General features: G+C 36.6%; 1 protein-coding gene across 6 annotated transcripts in view; it reads left to right on the forward strand.

Moving 5' to 3' along the window:
• Positions 1–21,018, forward strand: part of AIMP1 (aminoacyl tRNA synthetase complex interacting multifunctional protein 1) — a 103,226-nt gene that overhangs the window by 8,205 nt on the left and 74,003 nt on the right. For 4 of the 6 annotated variants that reach the window (XR_011501815.1, XR_011501814.1, XR_011501816.1 and 1 more), the window contains exons 3-8: positions 1,444–1,557; positions 3,720–3,887; positions 7,023–7,234; positions 10,332–10,500; positions 18,430–18,652; positions 19,547–19,656. Coding sequence is in view for 1 of the 6 variants with exons in the window: in XM_014839104.3 (XP_014694590.3) it covers positions 1,444–1,557; positions 3,720–3,887; positions 7,023–7,234; positions 10,332–10,500; positions 18,430–18,596 (830 nt within the window). In the remaining 5 variants the exon portion in view is untranslated. Of the gene's footprint in view, positions 1–1,443; positions 1,558–3,719; positions 3,888–7,022; positions 7,235–10,331; positions 10,501–18,429; positions 19,293–19,546; positions 19,987–21,018 lie in introns of those variants that run through there. The other 2 variants (XR_006525774.2, XM_014839104.3) reach the window with 2 other exon arrangements.

Genomic DNA, 21,018 nt, shown 5'->3' on the forward strand with positions numbered 1-21,018 from the left:
GTAATTTATAAATAGTGTAATAATAAAAACGTGTATTTCAGTAAGTAAGTACTTAGGCAGGACTTACTGCCAGATTTTTGAGGGGTCACGTGCTACGTGGTTCACATGCGTGGAATCACCAAGAAGGCAACAGGTCTAATGCCGCTTGGTACAGGTCTTATTTAGTCTGCCTTTGTGTAGGCAACTGAGACACCAGAAGTAGCTTTCAGTCTTGTTTGTGATTTACTCAGGGTGATGGATAATTCTTTAGTAGAGCTCTGAACAAAGCAAAGTATAGTCTGTTCTTGATTTACATGGTACTTGATTTCTAAATTAGAAAATTCAGAGTATAATGAAAATGTTTAAGAATAGTTCTTATATATAAAAATTAGTTACGATCTAGGCTCAAATAATTGACAGGATTTTCACCCATACAACGTACAACTCTGCAGGATGTGAGACAGTTGCTCGTTGTGCGGGTATATCTAACATATTGCAGAACGTTTGGCATCCCTGGCGCTTGCTCAGTAGATGCCAGGAACAACTCCCGTTATTTGTGACAATCAAAAATACTCCTGCAGATTTTTAAAATCCCACCTAGGAAGAAGCAGTGCCAACCCCACCAAGTCATTTTTTTCCCTTTAGATTTTTGAGTACCCTGTTGCTCGCCTTTAACACACATTTTATCTATCTTGAGCAAATCTTTGAAGTTATTTCACTCATTGAATATTTGAGCAGCTCAATTTCTGAGACATTAGGAATGAAAAATTAGTTAGCAACTTTTACAAGGTGATGACTAAAAAGAAAGAAATGGGAATAGTTTTACAGTTTGGTATCATTATTAGATCTCAGACTTCAAAATGGTAATTTGATGTATCTAATACTTGTCTCTATTTCTTACAGTTTATCTGTTACTGAGACTTTGAGCTGGGTTTTTAAGTTGTCACAAGCATCTTTATACAAGCTAGGAAAATGATTCATAAACAAAACCTTTTCTGTTCCATTATTATTTTACAGATTTTCTCCCCCTCCTCCTTTTTTTTGGTGAGGATGATTGGCCCTGAGCTAACACCTGTTGCCAATCTTCCTCTTTTTGCCAGAGCAAGAGTGGCCCTGAGCTAACATCTGTGCCAGTCTTCCTCTAGTTTGTATGTGGGGTGCCTCCACACATGGCTTGATGAGCAGTGTGTAGGTCTGCACCCAGGATCTGAACCCATGAACCCTGGGCTGCCAAAGTGGAGCGCGTGAACTTAACCACTATGCCACCAGGCTGGCTCCCTTTTTTTGTCTTTTAAATATCAGGTTGTTTTAGTAAATACTGAACTGATATAAAGGAATTGGCCAAACATTTGGTGACTAGTGTTATCCTAGCTATGTTTATATTGGCTGTGTTCTTTTCAAGTAATACTTGTGAGAAACCTTTTAGAAAACAGCTGTATCCTAACTTGATTTTCTTGATCCTAGTTTTGCAGGCAACTTTGAGAGAAGAGAAGAAACTTCGAGTGGAAAATGCTAAATTGAAAAAAGAGGTTGAAGAATTGAAACAAGAGCTAATTCAGGCAGAAATTCGAAATGGAGGTGATTAAATATAGAAATGATAGGCTGTTTTGATTTATAATAACTATTCTATCATTTATTATTTATGAAGTTAGGTATTTGCTTGCTTTCTCGTCTTATCCTCACAGCAGCCCTTCTCGTGCATTCGTCCCCCTCACAGAAGAGATAACGGAGGCTTCTAGAGGCAAATGATCTTGCCTGAGGTCATGCAAAAAGTGGCAAAGCCAAGCCAGGATTCAAGACTATGCTTTAATCTCTGTACTATACTTCAGCTTGATCATCACTGTTCCCTATTGAATAGCTATTGAAAATAAGCCATAATAATATATAGTTCACATGCACTGAGTTTTGCCATATGCCAGTGCTTCCCATATATTATATATTTTATCCTTAAAGTTATGTGTATACAGATATTCTTGTTTTATACGTGAGGAAATGGAAGATTAGAGCTATAAAGTAAATTGCCTGAAATCATAATTTTTAGATTATCCACGTCAGCAGATAATTATCCTTTCAACTGTTATGTTGTAAATAAAATTTAAAATTTTATTGAATTATTTTAAAGATGTCTAGGTAAATTTACATTATTTGAAAACATTAATAATAATGGTTCTATTACAATTTCAAAGTACCACACAGAAAGGCATTTGGCTGTATTGTAGAAAAGCCTTTCTAGGTGGGTTAAGGAGGCCCAAGTGTAGTCAGAGCCTCTTGCTACTTCCTTTTGACTGTCATTCTGCTGTGAATCATGCTGAATGCCTGGCATGAACTCTACCCTTAGTGAGCTTAAGTAAAATAAGGGAAAGTCAATAATGTATGCTTAAAACTATCGAGAAACATTGTTTGTCCATGGAAAATTTGGGGCTTGTCGATGTTTTCCAAGACTAGGAGATTTGGAATACAGGTACCGAATTAAACAGTTAAAATATTAGCAATGTAAAGCTGCTTTTCATTTCTCTTCAGTTCTAGAAGATTGCCCTGAAACATTAAACTTCTAAACTCCAATCTTATTAATGAAGTGCTAAAACAAATCAATAGTTTGCCTTAAAGTATTGAATTCTGTCTAATGAAACATAAAATAGGGGTAGCTGGAGCTTCCTTTACTAAAGGAGAAGCAGCCCCTGGGGAACTTACACATACCTCAGAAAAGTGGTCTGGATTGGCTAGAATCTGTGCTGCTTCGGCATCCTTCACAAGATTATGTTTCTCCATGGTCACTGGGCTTATAAGAATGTTTTCAACATTGCTGAAGGAATTTTCTTTGCGTTTTTTAGAAAGTTTTTTTTTGAAATAGAATTATGGACAAGTAATGCTGTCTCTCCATTAATTCCACTAATATAGAAATGACTATTATTAAAACACCTTCCCAGTTGATTGTTCAGTATGAAAGAAAGCCTGAGTGAAAAGCGTGCTGTTGTGCTAAGTCAGGAGGGTATAGTCTCTGAGACAGACTGCCTGGATGTACATTCTTCCTCGTCTCCCCACTGTGTGTGTGATGGCCAGCTTTTTAACTTCTCTGTGGCTCAGGTTGATCACCTGTAATTGGTGGTATGAACAGAATTTACTGCTCAGGGTATTCATGAGATTTACACAAATTAATTCGTGTAAAGCATTTTGAAAAGTACCTGGGACATAATAAGTCCATAAATATTAGCTATTATTGTTGTTATCTGTAATTTTCTCAGTTTAGTTTTTAGTGATTAAACGAGAATCATGCATTTATTTTTTTTTATTTATATTCTTCTTTTTTTTTTGAGGAAGATTAGCCCTGAGTTGGCATCTGCTGCCAATCCTTCTCTTTTTGCTGAGGAAGCCTGGCCCTGAGCTAACATCCATGCCCATCTTCCTCTACTTTGTATGTGGGATGCCTGCCACAGCATGGCTTGCCAAGCGGTGCCATGTCCGCACCTGGGATCAGAACCAGCGAACCCCGGGTGGCCAAAGCGGAACGTGCACACTTAACCGCTGTGCCACCAGGCCGGCCCCCCATTTATTCTTTTATCGTGATTAAAATATACTTAATTTCTTGTCAGCCTTTTTACAGTCTCAGACAGTAGAGATTTGATAATCGTATACAGTGACATTCTCTTTTGAAAGTTCATATTTGTATCACAGTTCCATAGTTTTCATCTTGTGTGTTGGTTTAATATGACTGACATTATCTATTTCATTTTCTATATCAGTGAAACAGATACCGTGCCCATCTGGTCCTTCATTGCGAGCTGAGTCTCCAGTTTCTGAAAATGTGGTACAGTCTATGCCAATCACAACCATGTCTTCTGGAGCCAAAGAACAGATAAAAGGAGGAGGAGGAGAAGAAAAGAAGGTGAAAGAGAAAATGGAAAAGAAAGGTATTTTTAACCTTTAAGGTTATTTGGCCCCTGACTGGTTTATCAGATGTCAACATTTTTGATAATAATTATGATGTCAAAAAGAAAGTCTAAACTTTTATGAACTAGAATAAAGTTAGGAACAATATGATGTTGGAACATAGAAGCTGGGCTCTAAGGGATGTGTGACGTTGACCAGGTGGACAGGTAAGAGTTGCATTTGAGGTGGAGGGCCCAGCATAACTGAATACACAGAAGGTAGAGATTAAGTGTAGAGGCCCTCACGTAGTTTGGTGTGACTGGATTTTGGTATACATTTGGGGGATAGTTTCGGAGAAGTCACAGGTAGAAAGTTAGCCTAGGACCAGTTGTGAATATAGGAAAAGGATATTCCAGTCAAAGCAAAGTGTCTGAGGTCAGTCGTGGAGGTGTTAAGGTTTTAGGAACTGGTGAGAACTGAAGCAGAAAGTACATCCCCATCTGCTTTGGCCTCCAGACTAGGAATCTTACAGCCACCCTTACCCTGTCCCTCCCTCAATTTTCCCATCTAATCGGCTGACAAAGCCTGTGATTCCTACCACCAGAGCATATCTGGGACAGCTCTGTGCCTCCGTTGTGTTAGGCACTACCTTAGTTCAGGTTGTCCTGGTCTCTCATCTGATTTAGTGTTAAAGCCTCGTCTTTTCTAGTTTATCCTTACCTTGCTGCTAAAACAATTTATCTAATCATAAATGTGATTCCTTTTTTATCTACTTTCCTTTACTACTTTCTAGACTTTATTTCCTCAGATATGTCTAAAAAAGTGTTTTTAAAATTCATTGTACATGCCTTATAATACTTACACTCATTTAAAATATTTTGGAAAATATTAAATGGCTGAGAGATTTGTGAACGAATCTAAGCCAACTTAGCATCTGACGCTCATCAGTTCCTTTTGGTAAACATTGGTAGCCTCTGTCGGTTAGAAGTAGACAGGGGCTGTACATCCTCTCGTACATAGCTTCACCACTAGGTGGTATGCTTACAGTGAAAGCAAGTCAGACTATTTCTTCCACTTTATAAAATTTATTAAGAAGTAGGTACAAAACAATCATACAGCCTGTTCTAAGTTTGGTGAAGTTGTACTCAGAGGATGCATTGTTGTTGTGACTGCAGGATCAGTCAAATTTCTAGTCAAATGAGACAGTGGTCTTCCTCTGTGGGAGTAGGGGAACATGAGACCTGCTGGAGCTCTAGGCGTACGACACATCCATCCAATGGAACTTTCTGGATGGTGGAAATGCTGTATAGCTGGTTATCCAACACAGCAGCCAATATCCACACATGGCTGTTGAACATTTGAAATGTGTCTAGTGTGACTAAAGAACTGAATTTTTAATTATTTTAAATTTAAATATAAATAGCTGTGTGTGGTGACAGCTACCGTATTTGACAGTGCTGGACTAGAGGGATGTTCCATGGGTGTTTGGCTGCCAGGATTGCCACATGCCAAATTTCTGTGCATGCAAGGGCTGTAGTGCCCATGCAGTCGTTCTAGACTGCCACATGTGAGCATCACTCATTTGCCAATGAGACGTTTCTAAAATCCCTTATGATGACTCACAAAGTTCTTGGTATAGATTTTAATATTTGCAGTTACCTCTGGAATGTGGATTCCTGATAAAGGTATTTCAAATGCCTAGGAAGTAGATTAAAGTTAAAAATATATATGGATATAGATATACCATACTGTTATACTGCAGTATTTTAAAGTAAATATATAGTGTAGCACTCAAAGATTACTACTATTAAGATTTTTGGTGTATAGTCTTCTAGTAATTTTGTATATATACTTCTTTATTGTTTGGGTTTTCACCATTAAAAAAATATTTACTAATATGTTACATGGAAAGTGGTATTTTTTTAATTTGCTCATGAGATTAAAAGTTGTGTGTTGTTTTGAACTAGCTCTGCCTCCTCTTTTGTGAACTGCTTTGTGTTAATTGTGAATGTCCTTTACACAAAAAGCGTCCTTTCCCACTCCAGGCATTCTGTGCTTCTGTTCTTCTCTGTGCATCTATAATTCTTTGTGTATGTAATGTTTATCATATGATCATTATATACATCTGTCTTCCTTAAAAGCAACTTTCTGTACCTTGATAGCATGGGCCACTCATTACTGGTTCCAGTGCCTTAGATGTCAGGAAATATTTATTCAAAGATTAAACAAAGCTATAGTTGGGAAGGAATGCTTCCAAGCCATATTAGCTTGTTGTACCTTGCAGATCAGAAGATAAGTTTTTATTTTGTTTTAGTTTTTTTCTGCACAAGAAACTAAATGTAAACTTAAGGAATATGAACTCGTTACAGGTTGCATTTTGACTTAATGGCTAAAGTAATCATATGCTAATAGGAATTAGATGATCAGCATATACATAAAATTAGGATTTTTAAAACATAATGAGAATAAAATGTTCTCTTCTGCTCAAATGGTTGCTGTGGATAAACCTAAAGCCCTAATAAGTCTTCAGGGAAATAAAAGAAATGTAGACATTCATTGTATACCTACTTGTGTGTTTAACTGATGAGACAAACATTTTATCAGTGAAATTACATTTGCTTGTAGTTCATTCTTTTGGTTGGCTACTGATTGTGGTGTTCTTTCTAAATAAAGGATTTTTCACTCTCTAAAGAGTCACAATAAAAATTTTAAAGAATGTTCTACAGCCCTGTTTCAGAGGAAGGCAAGCTTTCTCTGTACAGGACCATTTAGTAACTATGTGAAGCTTTGCAGGCCATGCAGTCTATGTCACAGGTACTCAACTCTGCCGCAGTGCAGAAGCATCCGTAGACAGTATGTAAATGAATGGACGTGGTTGTGTTCTAGTAAAACTTTGACAGAAACATGCAGTGGGCTGAATTTGGCCCATGAGCGATAGTTTACCAACCTCTACTCTATGTCTTTAACTAGAGAGATATACAGTTATTCAACAGAGAAATAGCCAAAATAGGGTTGAAGATGTTAGAACTTGAATAATTCTTTCTTTTGTTATTTAAGTGAAGGTAGACATAAACAATGTTTTTTTCTTTTAAGCTCATCAGTATCCGCGCTGTGGAGTTTTTATAGTGTACTTTTGTTTTACTTCTGATGTTTACCCATTCATAAATATTTTTTAGGAGAGAAAAAGGAGAAAAAACAGCAATCAGTAACAGGAAGTGCTGACTCTAAACCAATAGATGTTTCCCGTCTGGATCTTCGAATTGGTTGTATCATCACTGCCAAAAAACACCCTGATGCAGATTCTTTGTATGTAGAAGAAGTAGATGTTGGAGAAACAGCCCCAAGAACAGTTGTCAGTGGCCTGGTGAATCATGTTCCGCTTGAACAGGTACTCTGTACAACTAAAGTTACTTCTACATGCACGTCACCTTTGTTCCCTCTTTCTTGATGTTTTTCCATATATTATCTTATCAGATGACCACACAACATGAGTCCATATTGATTAGTTCACTTGATTAGTTTGAATGGATGAATTTCATTGTAAAAGTACATAAAACTACCACAGCTTTGCATAAGATCTATAAATTAGAATCGAATTCATGAGGATAGGAAAAAAAGGTATATTATTCTCTCTCAATTTTAAAAAATGTTTTTAGTTTGGTATTTTCTATAAAATACAACATATATATTTTTATCATCATTGTGCCATCGTGGAATTTTATTATTCCTTGATTTTTTTAAACCACTATTATATAAACTCAGAAAGCTCAAATCTAAAATCTAAAAGAGAACAAGTTTTATTTCTTTATAACTCAAGAAATATTTTCATACTTAAAGAAAAATGAGAAGGGATCATGGAGTTTGAATTTGCAATTTTTAGTGGTATTTTATTTGTTAAAAATTGGATGGTTTGTATTTTATTGTCACATAGGTATTTAAAAATATATGTTCATATGTATGTACATATATATATTTCCATTGGAAAGAATCAAAAACAGCAATAATTTTTAATTTACTCTTTCAAGACATCTTCTATAGTAATTTGAATCATCTACTATTTCCTCTGCCCTGTGGTGCTTGAGAACATTGCAAAGACCATGGACTTCAATATTAAGATAGTTCTGCTTCTCTGTTTATTGCCAGCTCTGTTGCTTATTGGCTTTGTGAACTTGGACATATTTCTACATTAATTCATATTTCTAGATGCAAATATTTATCGAGCACCAACAGTGTACCAGGAACTATTCTAGGCAAGGGATACAGCAGTGAATTAAGATAGAACGATTTTTTTTTTTTCTTAAAAAAAGTCCTGCCTTTGTGAAGTTCACATTCCTATGGGGGAATCAGAAAATTTTAATATATATTAAATGTATATAGTATATCTTAAATAATGGTAAATATCAAAAGAAAAATAGAGAAATAATCTAGGAAGTGCTGAGTCTAGGATGGTGCTGTCATTTTTTATAAAGTGGCCAGAGCTGTAAAGACAGTGACATTTAAGTAAAGGTCTAAGAAAATTAAGAAAACAAGTCGTGTGTCTATCTGATGGAAGAGCCTTTCAGGCAGCCCTGAGTCAGATGTTTGCCTGGGGTGTTCAAAGAAGAGCAGGAGGCATTGTCACTATAGCAGAGTAAATAAGGGGGAAGGTCACGCAAGATAAAATCAGAGATAAGGGTGCCACATGCCATAGGGTCTTATGGATCATTTTAAAGACTTTGGCTTTTATTCTGAGTGAGATGAAAGCCATTGGAGGAGTTTTGAGTTTGGGAATAACATGGTCTGCCTCACATATTAATAGGATCATCTGGCTGCTCTGTTGAGGGGAGAAAGATGGACTTAAGGGGTTTAGTGAAGAAGCTTCTCTTATCTATGAAAAAAAAGACACACTTGGCACATATGTGTTCTTTTTTTTTGTTTTTAGCATTCATCTTGTATAGGACCAGGACTCCTTCAAACCACTTATGAAGTTAGATTCATAGGACCCCTGGAGAAAAGAACCAACTGATCTTGAGCCAGCTTAAATTGGAAAAACTCCTCTCCACTGGGGCTTATCTTTTTTGTTCTCATAAGTTGCAGACTATTTCTTCTCTTCCAAAAGCTGTCATTCACAGCCATACGCAAAGCTGTTTATATACACATCTGTATCTAACCCATCAAGACAGTACTGGAAAGCATTCTATAAAGCAGAGGCACTTAGGCCCCTAAAATTGCATACTAAATTTTGTAGATTTGTGTATTTTTCTAAGGCAAAGGTCCACAACCATCATCTGATCCTTAAAGCATTGCATCCACCTAACCCTTTGTTTTTCTTACACATACTGCTGTAACGTTTTTTTTTACATTCTCACATATGTGGGATCTTCAAGTTATTTGTTTGAAGGAGAGTCTTATTGATGAAGACTTCCAAAAAGAAGGGCCCTTTTGAATTTGAATCTTAGGCCCATTTGTTTTTTAACCATAGAATGTGGGGATAGGGGCCGGCTCCATGGCTGAGTGGTTAAGTTCGCACGCTCCACTGTGGGGGCCCAGGGTTCGAATCCTGGGCGTGGACATGGCACCGCTCGTTAGGCCACGTTGAGATGGCGTCCCACATCCCACAACTAGAAGGACATGCAACTAAGATATACAACTGTGTACGGGGGGCTTTGGGGAGATAAAGCAGAAAAAAAAAATGTGGGGATAAGTTTGCACATAACATTTATTTATAAAACCGTCTTTTGTCTAGAATGTGTCTTTTTCACACCTGCAGTGATAGTCCTCTTGTATGTTATTTTATTTTAAACCTGTTGAAAGGCTTTAAACAACTGTGTTCCTTACTTTTGCTAGTTATGGAAAAAATTAGGACGCTTCAGGTTTAGAAGGTTAAAGAAATTTCTGTTCACTTCTATAATGAATTGTGGAACTAGCCCTAAATGTTAGTCGTAGTGGCATAATGCTTGAATTGTTAAATAATCAGTATTTTTTAAATTAGGAAATGAATCTTGCGTGGTATTGGAAATGATCAAATGTGTAGGGAACAAAATGTGCATTTATTTTAGTGCTGACGCTAAGCTAAATGTTTTACATACGTTATTATGATAGAATCCTTGTGACTACTATTTAAGTTCAATATCATTTTCCTCATTTTGTGAGGAAACAGGGAGATCAACTTTATACAATCCCATTGCTAGTACATGGCAGCTGAAATTCAAAACCAAGTCCTTTTCACTCAGTCATTTATTTATTTATTCATTTAGTAAATATTTAACTGAAAGCTTTGCGTCTGCTCTTTCAACTATGATGCATTGTTAGTTTGTAGAATTTTTTTTCACGTTCGTATAAGCCTTCACAACAACAATAAAAGATTTTGGACGCACAGAGACAAAGATACATCCATAGAAATAAAACATTTGCTATTTAGCATATTAGATGTACCTTATTGCACTCTAGGTATAATTATTCTAAATCTCTATACATCGTTAACCACCAGTTTGTGTTTCACACAGCTGCAAAATCGGATGGTGATTTTACTTTGTAACCTGAAACCTGCAAGGATGAGGGGAGTACTATCTCAGGCAATGGTGATGTGTGCTAGTTCTCCAGAGAAGGTTGAAATCTTGGCACCTCCTGATGGGTCTGTTCCTGGAGACAGAATTACTTTTGATGCTTTTCCTGGTAAGCATCTCTTGGTCATTATTTGAAATCATTTGGGAATCATTGTTCTCAAAGCGATGCTTGTAATGTTTGAGTTTAAAATCAGTCCTGTGTATGATTCACAAGGCTTTACATTAAATGAACAGTATTGTAGAGATTATTATTATTATTGAGTTTATTCAGGTTGGCTCAAGATGGCACATTGAGTACAACCGTCTAACCATCCCCCTCCCCGAGAATACACAAATTACATAAAACACCAGAGAGAGATTTCACCCTAGGGAAAATACTAATAATCATACCTACGTAGCAGAAGAGTGCGATATGGATAGAGAACAAATTAATGTGCTGTGAAATCATTTAGGCTGTAGATTATCTCAGATACAACATTGAAAGACGAAGAGATGAAAAGTTCAGACATATATCTGAGTGTATAGTTCTCAAAGTCCATCTAATAATACACTTGCATATGCTTTTACTTGACTTTAGGATATGGAAAATCTCTAAGTTAAAACTCATATTTATTTTAATAATCTAAAAGGAAGTTTCATTTCATATTGCTTACTTTCTCCAGTAAAATAATCCTGAGACAGATGAAGCTTCATAATGCGTGAGACAGTTTCTTCAAATAGGTCTTTGAAGCGGAAGAGAAAGGATGCTTGGCAGATGTAGAATAAATATTTCTCTTATAAAAGAGGAAGGACCGTATTAGAGGAAAAACAATTAGAAATTGAAAGACTGCATTTACTCAAAGGATGTTCATTTGACTAGAGCAATGGGAAAAGCAGAAATAAATTAGGGTAACAAGTAGAATTAGGTTTAAAAGTCAAAATTGATTTGGAGACATTATTTGTAGAAACAGCTGAATTTTAATGGAATAGCAAGGCTGATGTGATTATATAGGCCTGTTTTTTTAATCCTTGTTAGCTGTGTTTGATGAAATATTAGGATGTGAAGAATTTTAACATCGGAATAAAATGGGGTTAATTTCCCTAAAGCTTGGGTTAATTTCCTTGAAACTCGGCACCTCCCTCCTAATCCAAAGTAGACAAATCTAAAAACCACAGGAATTGTTTTACAAGTATCCATGACTTTGAGTGCATGTGTATGTCTTGAACTTTGGTAGATTGGAAACCATAAATGCTCGGTGCTCTAAGAACCTTTTTTGGTATATTAGGTTTGGAAAAATCGTAGTCTGATTCATTTCTCAAAGCAGCATTATGGTTTTAGATTTTAGGAGAATATGGTCACCACTTCACTACCACGATATAGAAACACTTTCCCAAACCTCACACTTTGGCGTAAGCCTGACAAACCTGAAATTCAACTTAGAAGTCTCATTCACTAGATTGGAATAGAATGACAATAAAAGTAAAGTTTTTCTTTTAAGATTTAGCATGCATTGAAAAAAAACCCAACTAAATCTTGGTTTTACTTTTCCAGATTGACATTTGCCTTCCTTTCTATTTAAATACTTAAGAGTTGGTACATTTTTTAAGTTTTATTTTTTGATATAAATTGTAGTTACATGTTTAGAACTGGAAGAAATCATCTGCTTTAACCCACTATTTTACAAATTTGGAAACTGAGGCTCGACAAAATTTAGTTACTTGCTTCAGGTGCTATAGAGTTAGTAGAATGATCAAACAATAGGTGTGCCTGAATCTCTAATAACATAGCATTTTTGTTTGTTGATTGTTGCATGCTGTGAATTAATATGAACTGTTTCATTCCTGAAGCTTATAGTTCTTTCGTTTCTATGACAGCTCTCATTCCCTTACCTCATAGAACTAAAGGGTAAATATTTCAGCACTTGAATCAATTGTTAGTATCTGGATGTTACTGTAGAGTAAATGGAAAGAAAGTTTTCTTTAGTTGCTCAGTGACTTAGCGTTAGAGACGCTAATAGCCCAGTGTTGGTTTCTTGCCTTTACTGTATTCTTGGATCTCTCAGTTTGGCTATTTGTGTATTTTTATGTACATTGTTCCAAAGTTTGGTATTTCTTCCAAATTCATAGTTTCCCCTTGTGCCGTAGAATATGGATATATGGAGAAGATGCAGAGCATATTTGAGAGTGAGAGGGAAAGCCCAGCTGTCAAGTGGCCCTGAGGCTGCTTGACTTGTTCTGTTACCCCTTATAAAGGGCTTGACCAGGCCGAACAGCATCCAATAACTGATCGATTTTGGGACATGAGGTCTGTGAATACTCATCTTACTTATGCTTCCCCATCAGTTACTGCCTCTGTAGCAATAAATCTGAGAGGAAATAACAGTTAATGCTACGTAACAGACCATTAGTCTTCCTGTTTTTTCTTCTTTTTCCAGAGAGAGCCATGATTTATCGGTGCTTTATTTCTCAGCATCTGTTTTACGTTTTAAAGCTTAAGGTGTCTGTTCGTACATTTTGATGTTCACTTGATGGGCTCAGTGTCCAGAAGTTTACATTTCTTGTTGTTTATATTAAATGTGGCATAGAAATTGCAGTTGGGGCTTAAATCTTTGAATTACTCTTTGGCCTTGAAAAGGCTTGTACTTAACAACTATTTTCTCCAACTACAAAACCAAACACTTCCATAGAGCTTAGAAGATGCCAAATAATATTTCTATAACAATGGCTAAAAACCCTCCCTATCCAGCACTTGTTAAATCTTAAATGTCCTATAAATTTTAGTATTTAAATATGGTAACTGATCCCTAAAACACTCAAGCAAAAATAACTTGAAAATAATATTACAGCTAGGAGACAAAGGCAATGACAGCCCTTTTTTGAGAGTGTACTGTTTTGGGTCTAATAATAAGTGAGAATTGGCATTCAGACTTTTAACTTCCAAGATCATTCTTATTTCTGTTGATATTGAGTCTTATTAGTAAATATAAATTAATGGTTAATCACAAAACATGTATGATATGCAAGAGTGTTTAACTTTTGGATCCATTTATTATTTTAAAACAAAGCAAAAAGTTGCCTATATTTGATTCTTCTTTTTAAAACTGGTTTCAATCAGGTTTTTCTCCAGTCTTCTACCAGAACTGCTCTGATCAAGATCACCAGTTACTCTGGTAGCTAAATATACAAGCTGGTTCTCAGTCCTTCTCTTGGTTACCTTGGCGTCTGGCACTGCCCTCTCCTGGTGGTCCTCCTGCTTCTCTGGCTATCCTTCTCATCTCCTAGTGGATTCTTCCTCACCTCTCTGATCTCTTAACATTGGATTGCCCCAGACCTCAGTCTAACCTCTTTTTCTTTCCACATTCATTCCCTTGACTATTTTATCCAGTCACTTATCTGGCTGCCTACTAGACTTCACTCCCATGTCCCAAGGCAGAAAACATATCCCAGTATGCCCCTAGAATTCCCTTTTCCATCATATTTCCCATCTTATCTGACAGGAACTCCATTCTCCTCACTTCTTATTTTCTCACACATCTTCTTCAGAAAACTCTAGTGGCTGTACCTTCTGAACATATCTAGAATAATTCTCATCATCACCACCACCACCACTTTGGTCCTGGTGCCAACATCTCTTACCTGGATAATTGCAAAGCCTCCTGAGTGATCTGCTTTTGCCCTTCGTCTGTTTTCGGTTATGGCACACAGAGTGATCTGGGTTAGACTGTGTTACAAACTCTGCTCAGAGCTGTTCAAAAGCTTTCCATTGGACCCAGCGTCCGAGCCCCGTCCTTCCAGCAGCCTCCTGTTGTCTCACACACTCCAGTGCTTCCTCTGTCCCTCCAGTTGAGCCACTGGCTCTTTTCCCAGGTGGCTACATGGCCTGTTCTCTCATCCTATTCAGATCTTTCAAGTGTCATCTTCTTTGTTTCATTTTTCTCCAAAACACTTATCATCATCTAATATACATTATTTATTGCCTGCCCACACAGAAATATAAGTATCATGAAACCAAGATTTTTGTATTATTCACTGCTGTATTTCTAGCATCTAGAAAAATGCCTGGCATGGACTAGGAGCTCAATAAATGGATTAATGAATAAATAGAAAGAAATGTACTAGTAAAATGTGTAAAAAAAAAAAAAAAACCAAACCAGTATTGGGAGGGCAGACCTGAGTATCTGCCTATATTATTGCCAAGATCGTTCCTATCCAACCACCAAACCACTTTTCTCTATTGGTTAGTTTTGTTAAATTAATTGACCGTATTTACAAAGTTATACTTTAGTTTTTATACCACAAATGTGGCGATAGTTAGAATTATAGTTCAACAACTCAGTTAATCAAACATAAAACAACGTAGTGCTAGACTTTTTGTGGCTATGGCAGGTGTCACTGAGAAACTGATGGTCAGTCAGCATTCTTTGTAAAAGAATGGCCTAATTAAAATGAAGCTTCTGGTTCTTACTTGAACTTGTGAGTGCCTGGAACTCTGGAATTTGCATTTATTACTTTTGTAGGTTTTAAATGCTGAGAAAAGGTGATCACAGTTTTTACATCTGTACAAACTCCTCTCTGACCAGTTCCCATTCCCTGTGTGTTCCGTTTAGAATGAGTTGGCCTAAAATAATTTCTGAATGATTTGTTCTCTTATGATACATGTAACCATTTCCAAATGGTGATTATTGGCACGTGTTTAGCATTTTTGGAGGCTCTGCAGTTTTAAGAACTTTTATTAATATCATAATTTACCTTCTTTGGATAGTTGTGCCAAAAAAAGAAAAGAAAGAAAAGAAAATTAGGAAAATAAGATTTAGAGGAAGGACAAAACTCACAGGAATCATGAAACACTTCTTTGGAAAATATAGTTCATTAAAAAAAGTTATTTGAGGGGGCCGGCCCTGTGGCCGAGTGGTTAAGTTTGCATGCTCCGCTGCCGTGGCCCAGGATTTCACCGGTTCGAATCCTGGGCGTGGCCATGGCACCACTCATCAGTCCACGTTGAGGCGGCGTCCCATATGCCACAACTAGAAGGACCTGCAACCAAGATATACAACTATGTACCGGGGGGATTTGGAGAGATAAAGCAGGAAAAAAAAAAAAAGATTGGCAACAGTTGTTAGCTCAGGTGCAAATCTTTAAAAAAAAAAGTTATTTGAAATGACAGGTGTGTTTTTCATAGCAAGTGATTCAAGCTTTTGTTTCGAACTAGCTCTGTACCCTACCAAATAGTATGACGTTGAGAAACATTCCAGTGAGAAGGTTAGCACTGCAACCAAGACTTTCCAGCTCTGAGTGTATTCAGTGATCACAAGGGGACAGGTTTTGACAGTAATCTCACTAGCTTAGTTGTCTGGATCCTTGTTTCATTTATTGATTTGTTAAGTCTTGCAGCTGCATTCAGAGTTGAGGTGCTGAGTCTGGTGTGTGAAAAGCAGCAGTCAGCTTTGGAGGTTCCTCTTCCTAGTTTCTAGTTTATTTTTGGTTCAGGTCTTTGTTCCTTGAAAAGTATGACAGTCTTAATGTAAAACTTTAGAACTTCTAGATCTTGGCTCCACAAGTGCTGGGAGACCTGGGAACCTTTCTGAGCCTCAGCTTTTTCATTTCTAGGAAGGGGTTTCTAGAGGCATCTATCTCATGGAGGTTTTGTGAGGTTTAACTTTTGAAACACTTAGCTACCTGCCTGGTATTTTAAATAACTTTTGTGCCTCAATTTCCTCGTCTGTAAAATGAGAGTAGTGGATAGTATTTGTTCGTGTTCTGAGAGGATTAAATGAGTAAATGGACGAAAGCACCTAGTGCAGGGACAGGCACGTAGCAAGCACTACTTGTGTAGTGCTTCAGTGTTATGTGTCGTGAAGATTGTTGTTTCTATACGTCACTGTCTTCCTAGATCTGAGAAGCTTAATTTTGTGCTGCACCACAGCTTTTTGTACTTGGGGCTTATATCTGCATTCAGCAAGAATTTACCCACACAGTCTAGACTCGTGAAAAGAAGCTTTTACACAGATCTGGGATGCTCTGCTTCTTGAATTAATTATCAGTTTGGCAACATCTTTTGGGGGGGATTCAGGTTTAGTGTTCAGGCCTCCTCAAACAGTATCTCTGCCTCTAACTTTTCAGAATTCTGGAATGCCCATTTTCCTACATCCTCTGGGCACATGCAAAGTAGGATTATGCTTAGACTAAGGAATGGTTTAGAAAGAAAAATTAAAAATCTTGTAGGTATTTTATATATTGGGTTTTTTTCTCTTCTGTTTGTTAGTTTCCGTGTTGTCCAACCAAGTGAACTTAAAGGAGTAAGAAAAATCCTCATCTTTTATACTAGTCAGTCTTTCAATTTTAATTTCATTGCATATTATTCTACTGTAGATACATCGTTCAATTAACTATTCTGTCATCTCTGAAAACCTGCATATCAGAGGACAATTTTGTATGTTCTTGCCAGTTTCTTGGCAGTTTCTGAAGAGCTAATAAAGAACAAAACCACCATGGCCAACCAATTTGTTCAGTGTTGTTATTATATATATATACATTATATGTGTGAGTAGAGAATAAACACCAGCTTAGATAGATGTAATCAGAATATAGACTATAATTAGTTCTAGTAATGTTTAAAACATTCTTTTTAAAGTAATTCTAAGAAATTTCAACTTGGGAGTCACTTAAAAAAAGATATAGAAAGTTCTATTTCTATCATTATTGAATTATACCTTAGTAATATTCTTTTTGTTACCTCCAAGAAAATCATTTTCCATTCGAAGCTAACACTTAGAGATACGTTACTTTTCTTATTGTTTCTTGAACTGATTCTTCATTCCAAATGTTATTGAACATCCCCGGCTACTAGAATGATGTTGAATTAAATGTTACTTCCTTATCATTCATTAAGTAGAGGGATTGCTTGCTATACCGGTGGTCTTTAAGTCTAGACCAGATACATTCTACAATGTGTTTGTCTTTTATTGATTGTAAACTTTAGAAGGTGGGTTACTATAAAGAGAGGGGATGGGGTATTATCTACATGTAAGAGCATTATTTGTTTCGTGTCTAAAGTGTAGTTTATCAGGAGGCAAGGTTCTGTGCTCATAGAACAAGGGCTTGGGTGCTGAATCCTGGCTTCACTTGTTGATTGTGTGACTTTGAGCAATTTATCTTCTCTGAGCCCCAGTTTCTTTATATTTAAAGAGTCAGTGTTGTTGTGTGTATTGCATGCAACAACAAATATTCCTGGTACTTAGAAAATACTAGTCCTTGTCTTCTTACTACCCCTTTCTGTCTCTCCATCTCACCAAATGGAGTGAACAACAGATATTACCCAAAGTAGTTACATTTAGCTAAATAATCCCAGCATTTAAACCATTCTCCAGTATTGATAAGAAATCTTCAAGCACTATCGCAGCAATCTAGTCATTTATTTTGTGTGTTGAAACACATAGTACAGCATAAGCTGCTTTTGCCACGTGTGAAAATATAACACATCAAATTATGCTGTCGTCTCTTCACAGTTTTTCTTTATGTGTAGTGATAAAATGAGTATCATATTTTTGTTTCAATAATTTGAGGAATAAATTCATTGAATTATATTACCTACAAAAATATTTATTGTAAGAGTAAGAAATAATGTCTAACATTTGGAAGGAAATGACAAAATATTTTATTTTATTTTACTAATCAAGAACATATGGGGGCTGGGCCCATGGCCGAGTGGTTACGTTTGCACGCTCCGCTGCAGGCGGCCCAGAGTTTCGTTGGTTCGAATCCTGGGCGCAGACATGGCACTGCTCATCAAGCCATGCTGAGGCGGCATCCCACATCCCACAACTAGAAGGACCCACAATGAAGAATATACAACTATGTACTGGGGGGCTTTGGGGAGAAAAAGGAAAAAAATAAAATCTTTAAAAAAAAAGGAATATAAACTACGGGCATAAAAATAAGGTAAATGTTAAAATTCTGATCAAGTCTAAAGATCAGAAAGTGCTGCCAAGATAATTCACTAGAAATCTTTCCGGACAATTTATTTAATATGTTAATGATGTATTTTGTTTTTCCCCAACAGGAGAGCCTGACAAGGAGCTGAATCCTAAGAAGAAGATTTGGGAGCAGATCCAGCCTGATCTTTACACTAATGATGAGTGTGTGGCTACATACAAAGGAGCTCCCTTTGAGGTGAAAGGGAAGGGAGTGTGCAGGGCTCAGACTATGAGCAACAGTGGAATAAGATAAAACGCTTCAGTTACTGAAGTACACTGGAGAAAACTAACAACAATAAAGAGAAATAGGTTTGTCACTTGTACCTAAAATGTAGCTGGCTCATTTTTGTCTTATTTCTCTTCTAGACTTGACTAGTGTTTTACCTGGTATCTGTTGTTTTCATTTGATTGGGGAAACACTGCATTTTCACCTATGGTTTTTGATCCTTTATAATGTAGGGAGGAAATTGCCTTTGTTTTGTGATGATTTACTTTTTAGTGGGAATGTTGGTTGGCAGGTTGTTTTTTCTTTATACACTTAGATAACTTGAACTAGGTTAACATTTAGTTTCTTATTTGTAGGCACATGGTGCATGAAATTTCAAGCCCCTGGATTTTTAGTATATTGTGTATCTATATTATAAATGTCCTCTCCTTTTCAAAAATGGCAACCTAGAATTTTTGTCAGGCTTATTAACTGTTCATATTGTAATAATATTGAAAATGACCAACTGTTGATTCTAGAGAGCCGAAACTCATAAAGCTAGGAGACGTGGCACTTGAATGTTGCTGCTATTGCTTGCCAAAGTAACCCAGACTTGTATACTTAAGGTGACTTTTTTAAAGACTGGAATTTCCAACTGTGTATTGAACTTTTTCTTTCCATTTAGCAAAATAATTAGTAATAAATTTTGACCAACTCTAAAGAATAAACACAATTCAAAGTGTTGCCAATGTAGTTTCTAATAAATTGACCATGAAAGCAGCAGTCTATTTTTTTTATTCTGGCTGACTTACAAAGATTCTTTGGGTACCTAATAAAGATTATTTATAGCTTATTATCTTTAGAAGAGTATTTAAGATTGATATATTTTACTTTTTCATTTACCACCATACTGACAATATATTAAAAGAAATTATAGCCAAAAACTTAACATACATATGCATTAAGGTGTCAAATGCCTATTTTCACTCATCTTGCAGATATTGTGGGAACAATGAAAATTAACTTAGGAACTATGAGCTTCAAGTTCACCACCTTTGAGATGTTGACTGATGATCTGGGCTACCAAAAAAGAAATGCATCAGTGGAGGTAGGAGTATAGATATTGTTTAAAAGAAAAATCACACATGATACTCTAGCACTATAGCTGTTTATAGCCTCCAAAAAGGAGAGGCAAAACCAGAAATTTCCAAACACGCTGCATGCAGCATCGTAAAAAGTATAAAGTTCATTTATTTAAGTCTATGGAGTTCTGGTAGGCCAGGATATGATACCATCATAGAAGTTTTATCTTCTTTCTGAAAAACTGATGTTAACAGACTATCATTAACTTCTGTTGATAACTAAACACAAACAAATTTCAAAAGTTATTTTGTATCTGAGATACGTTACTCTTGTGAATAAAGACTGTGAAGTCTTCTGTGATTCTGTATTTTCTAATTTTCCCCAATTATATTAAATTTCCTTAAATAATTTTAACATGATTTAAAGAATGTTTCAGCTACTTGGGTAGTTGAAATATTTATTCCAAATTTTTCAAGTTACATGAAAGCATTAATCAGATTATCAATGTAGCGCCATTTAGTCTTTGTTTTTACAGAAAACTTAATTCTGTTTTATTTGTATTGCTGGGATCAAAGAGCTCTTAGAGAATCAAGAAAAAAGAAAGGCATAGTTAGCAAACTGGACATAACCCTCTGGCTTCTGACTGGTTTTCAGCCTTTTAAGGACTTCAGTAGTAGGGCATGGAGTTAGGTCACAGGCTAAATGGCTGGTGCCCCTTGGCATCTATGACCCTCCCCCAAGATACTTTCTTCATGCAAGGGTCTTACAGGGAATGTTGGGAGTACTAAGTTTTCTTATTTTTAGAAATTCCAGGGGTTGGCACAGTGGCACAGAGGTTAAGTTTGCACATCCCGCTTCAACTGCCCAGGGTTTGCCGGTTCGCATCCCAGGTGCAGACCTACGCACTGCTTGTCAAACCATGCTGTGGCAGGCGTCCCACATATAAAATAGAGGAAAATGGGCATGGATGTTGGCTCGGGGCCAGTCTTCCTCAGCAAAAAAGAGGAGGATTGGCAGCAGATGTTAGCTCAGGGCTAATCTTCCTCAAAAAAAAAAAAAAAAAAAAAAAGCCATGTGTGTTATTCTTTTGAGATGAGTCATTTTCAGGACATGGTGATTTTAATACAAAATTGGAAGTTTTTTCCCTGCCTTGCTTCTCCTAAGAACATTCAGTACTCTACGGATACAAAAACATTAAGTGCCCACCAAACAGATAATTTGTTGTTGCTTTTCTAAAATATGTAAATTCCCATTTAGACTATTTACAGAATATTCAAGGTAACTCATAGGAGTTTAATAAGAAGCATGTCGGCAAGATAGAGGGTGTGGGTGGGGCCTCATAGAGCAAGTAAGTTTAACCGGATCCCAGAGTCTGGGTCTCAGCTTT

This window comes from Equus asinus, chromosome 3 (assembly GCF_041296235.1).
Source record: "Equus asinus isolate D_3611 breed Donkey chromosome 3, EquAss-T2T_v2, whole genome shotgun sequence".
NCBI classification, from domain to species: domain Eukaryota; kingdom Metazoa; phylum Chordata; class Mammalia; order Perissodactyla; family Equidae; genus Equus; species Equus asinus.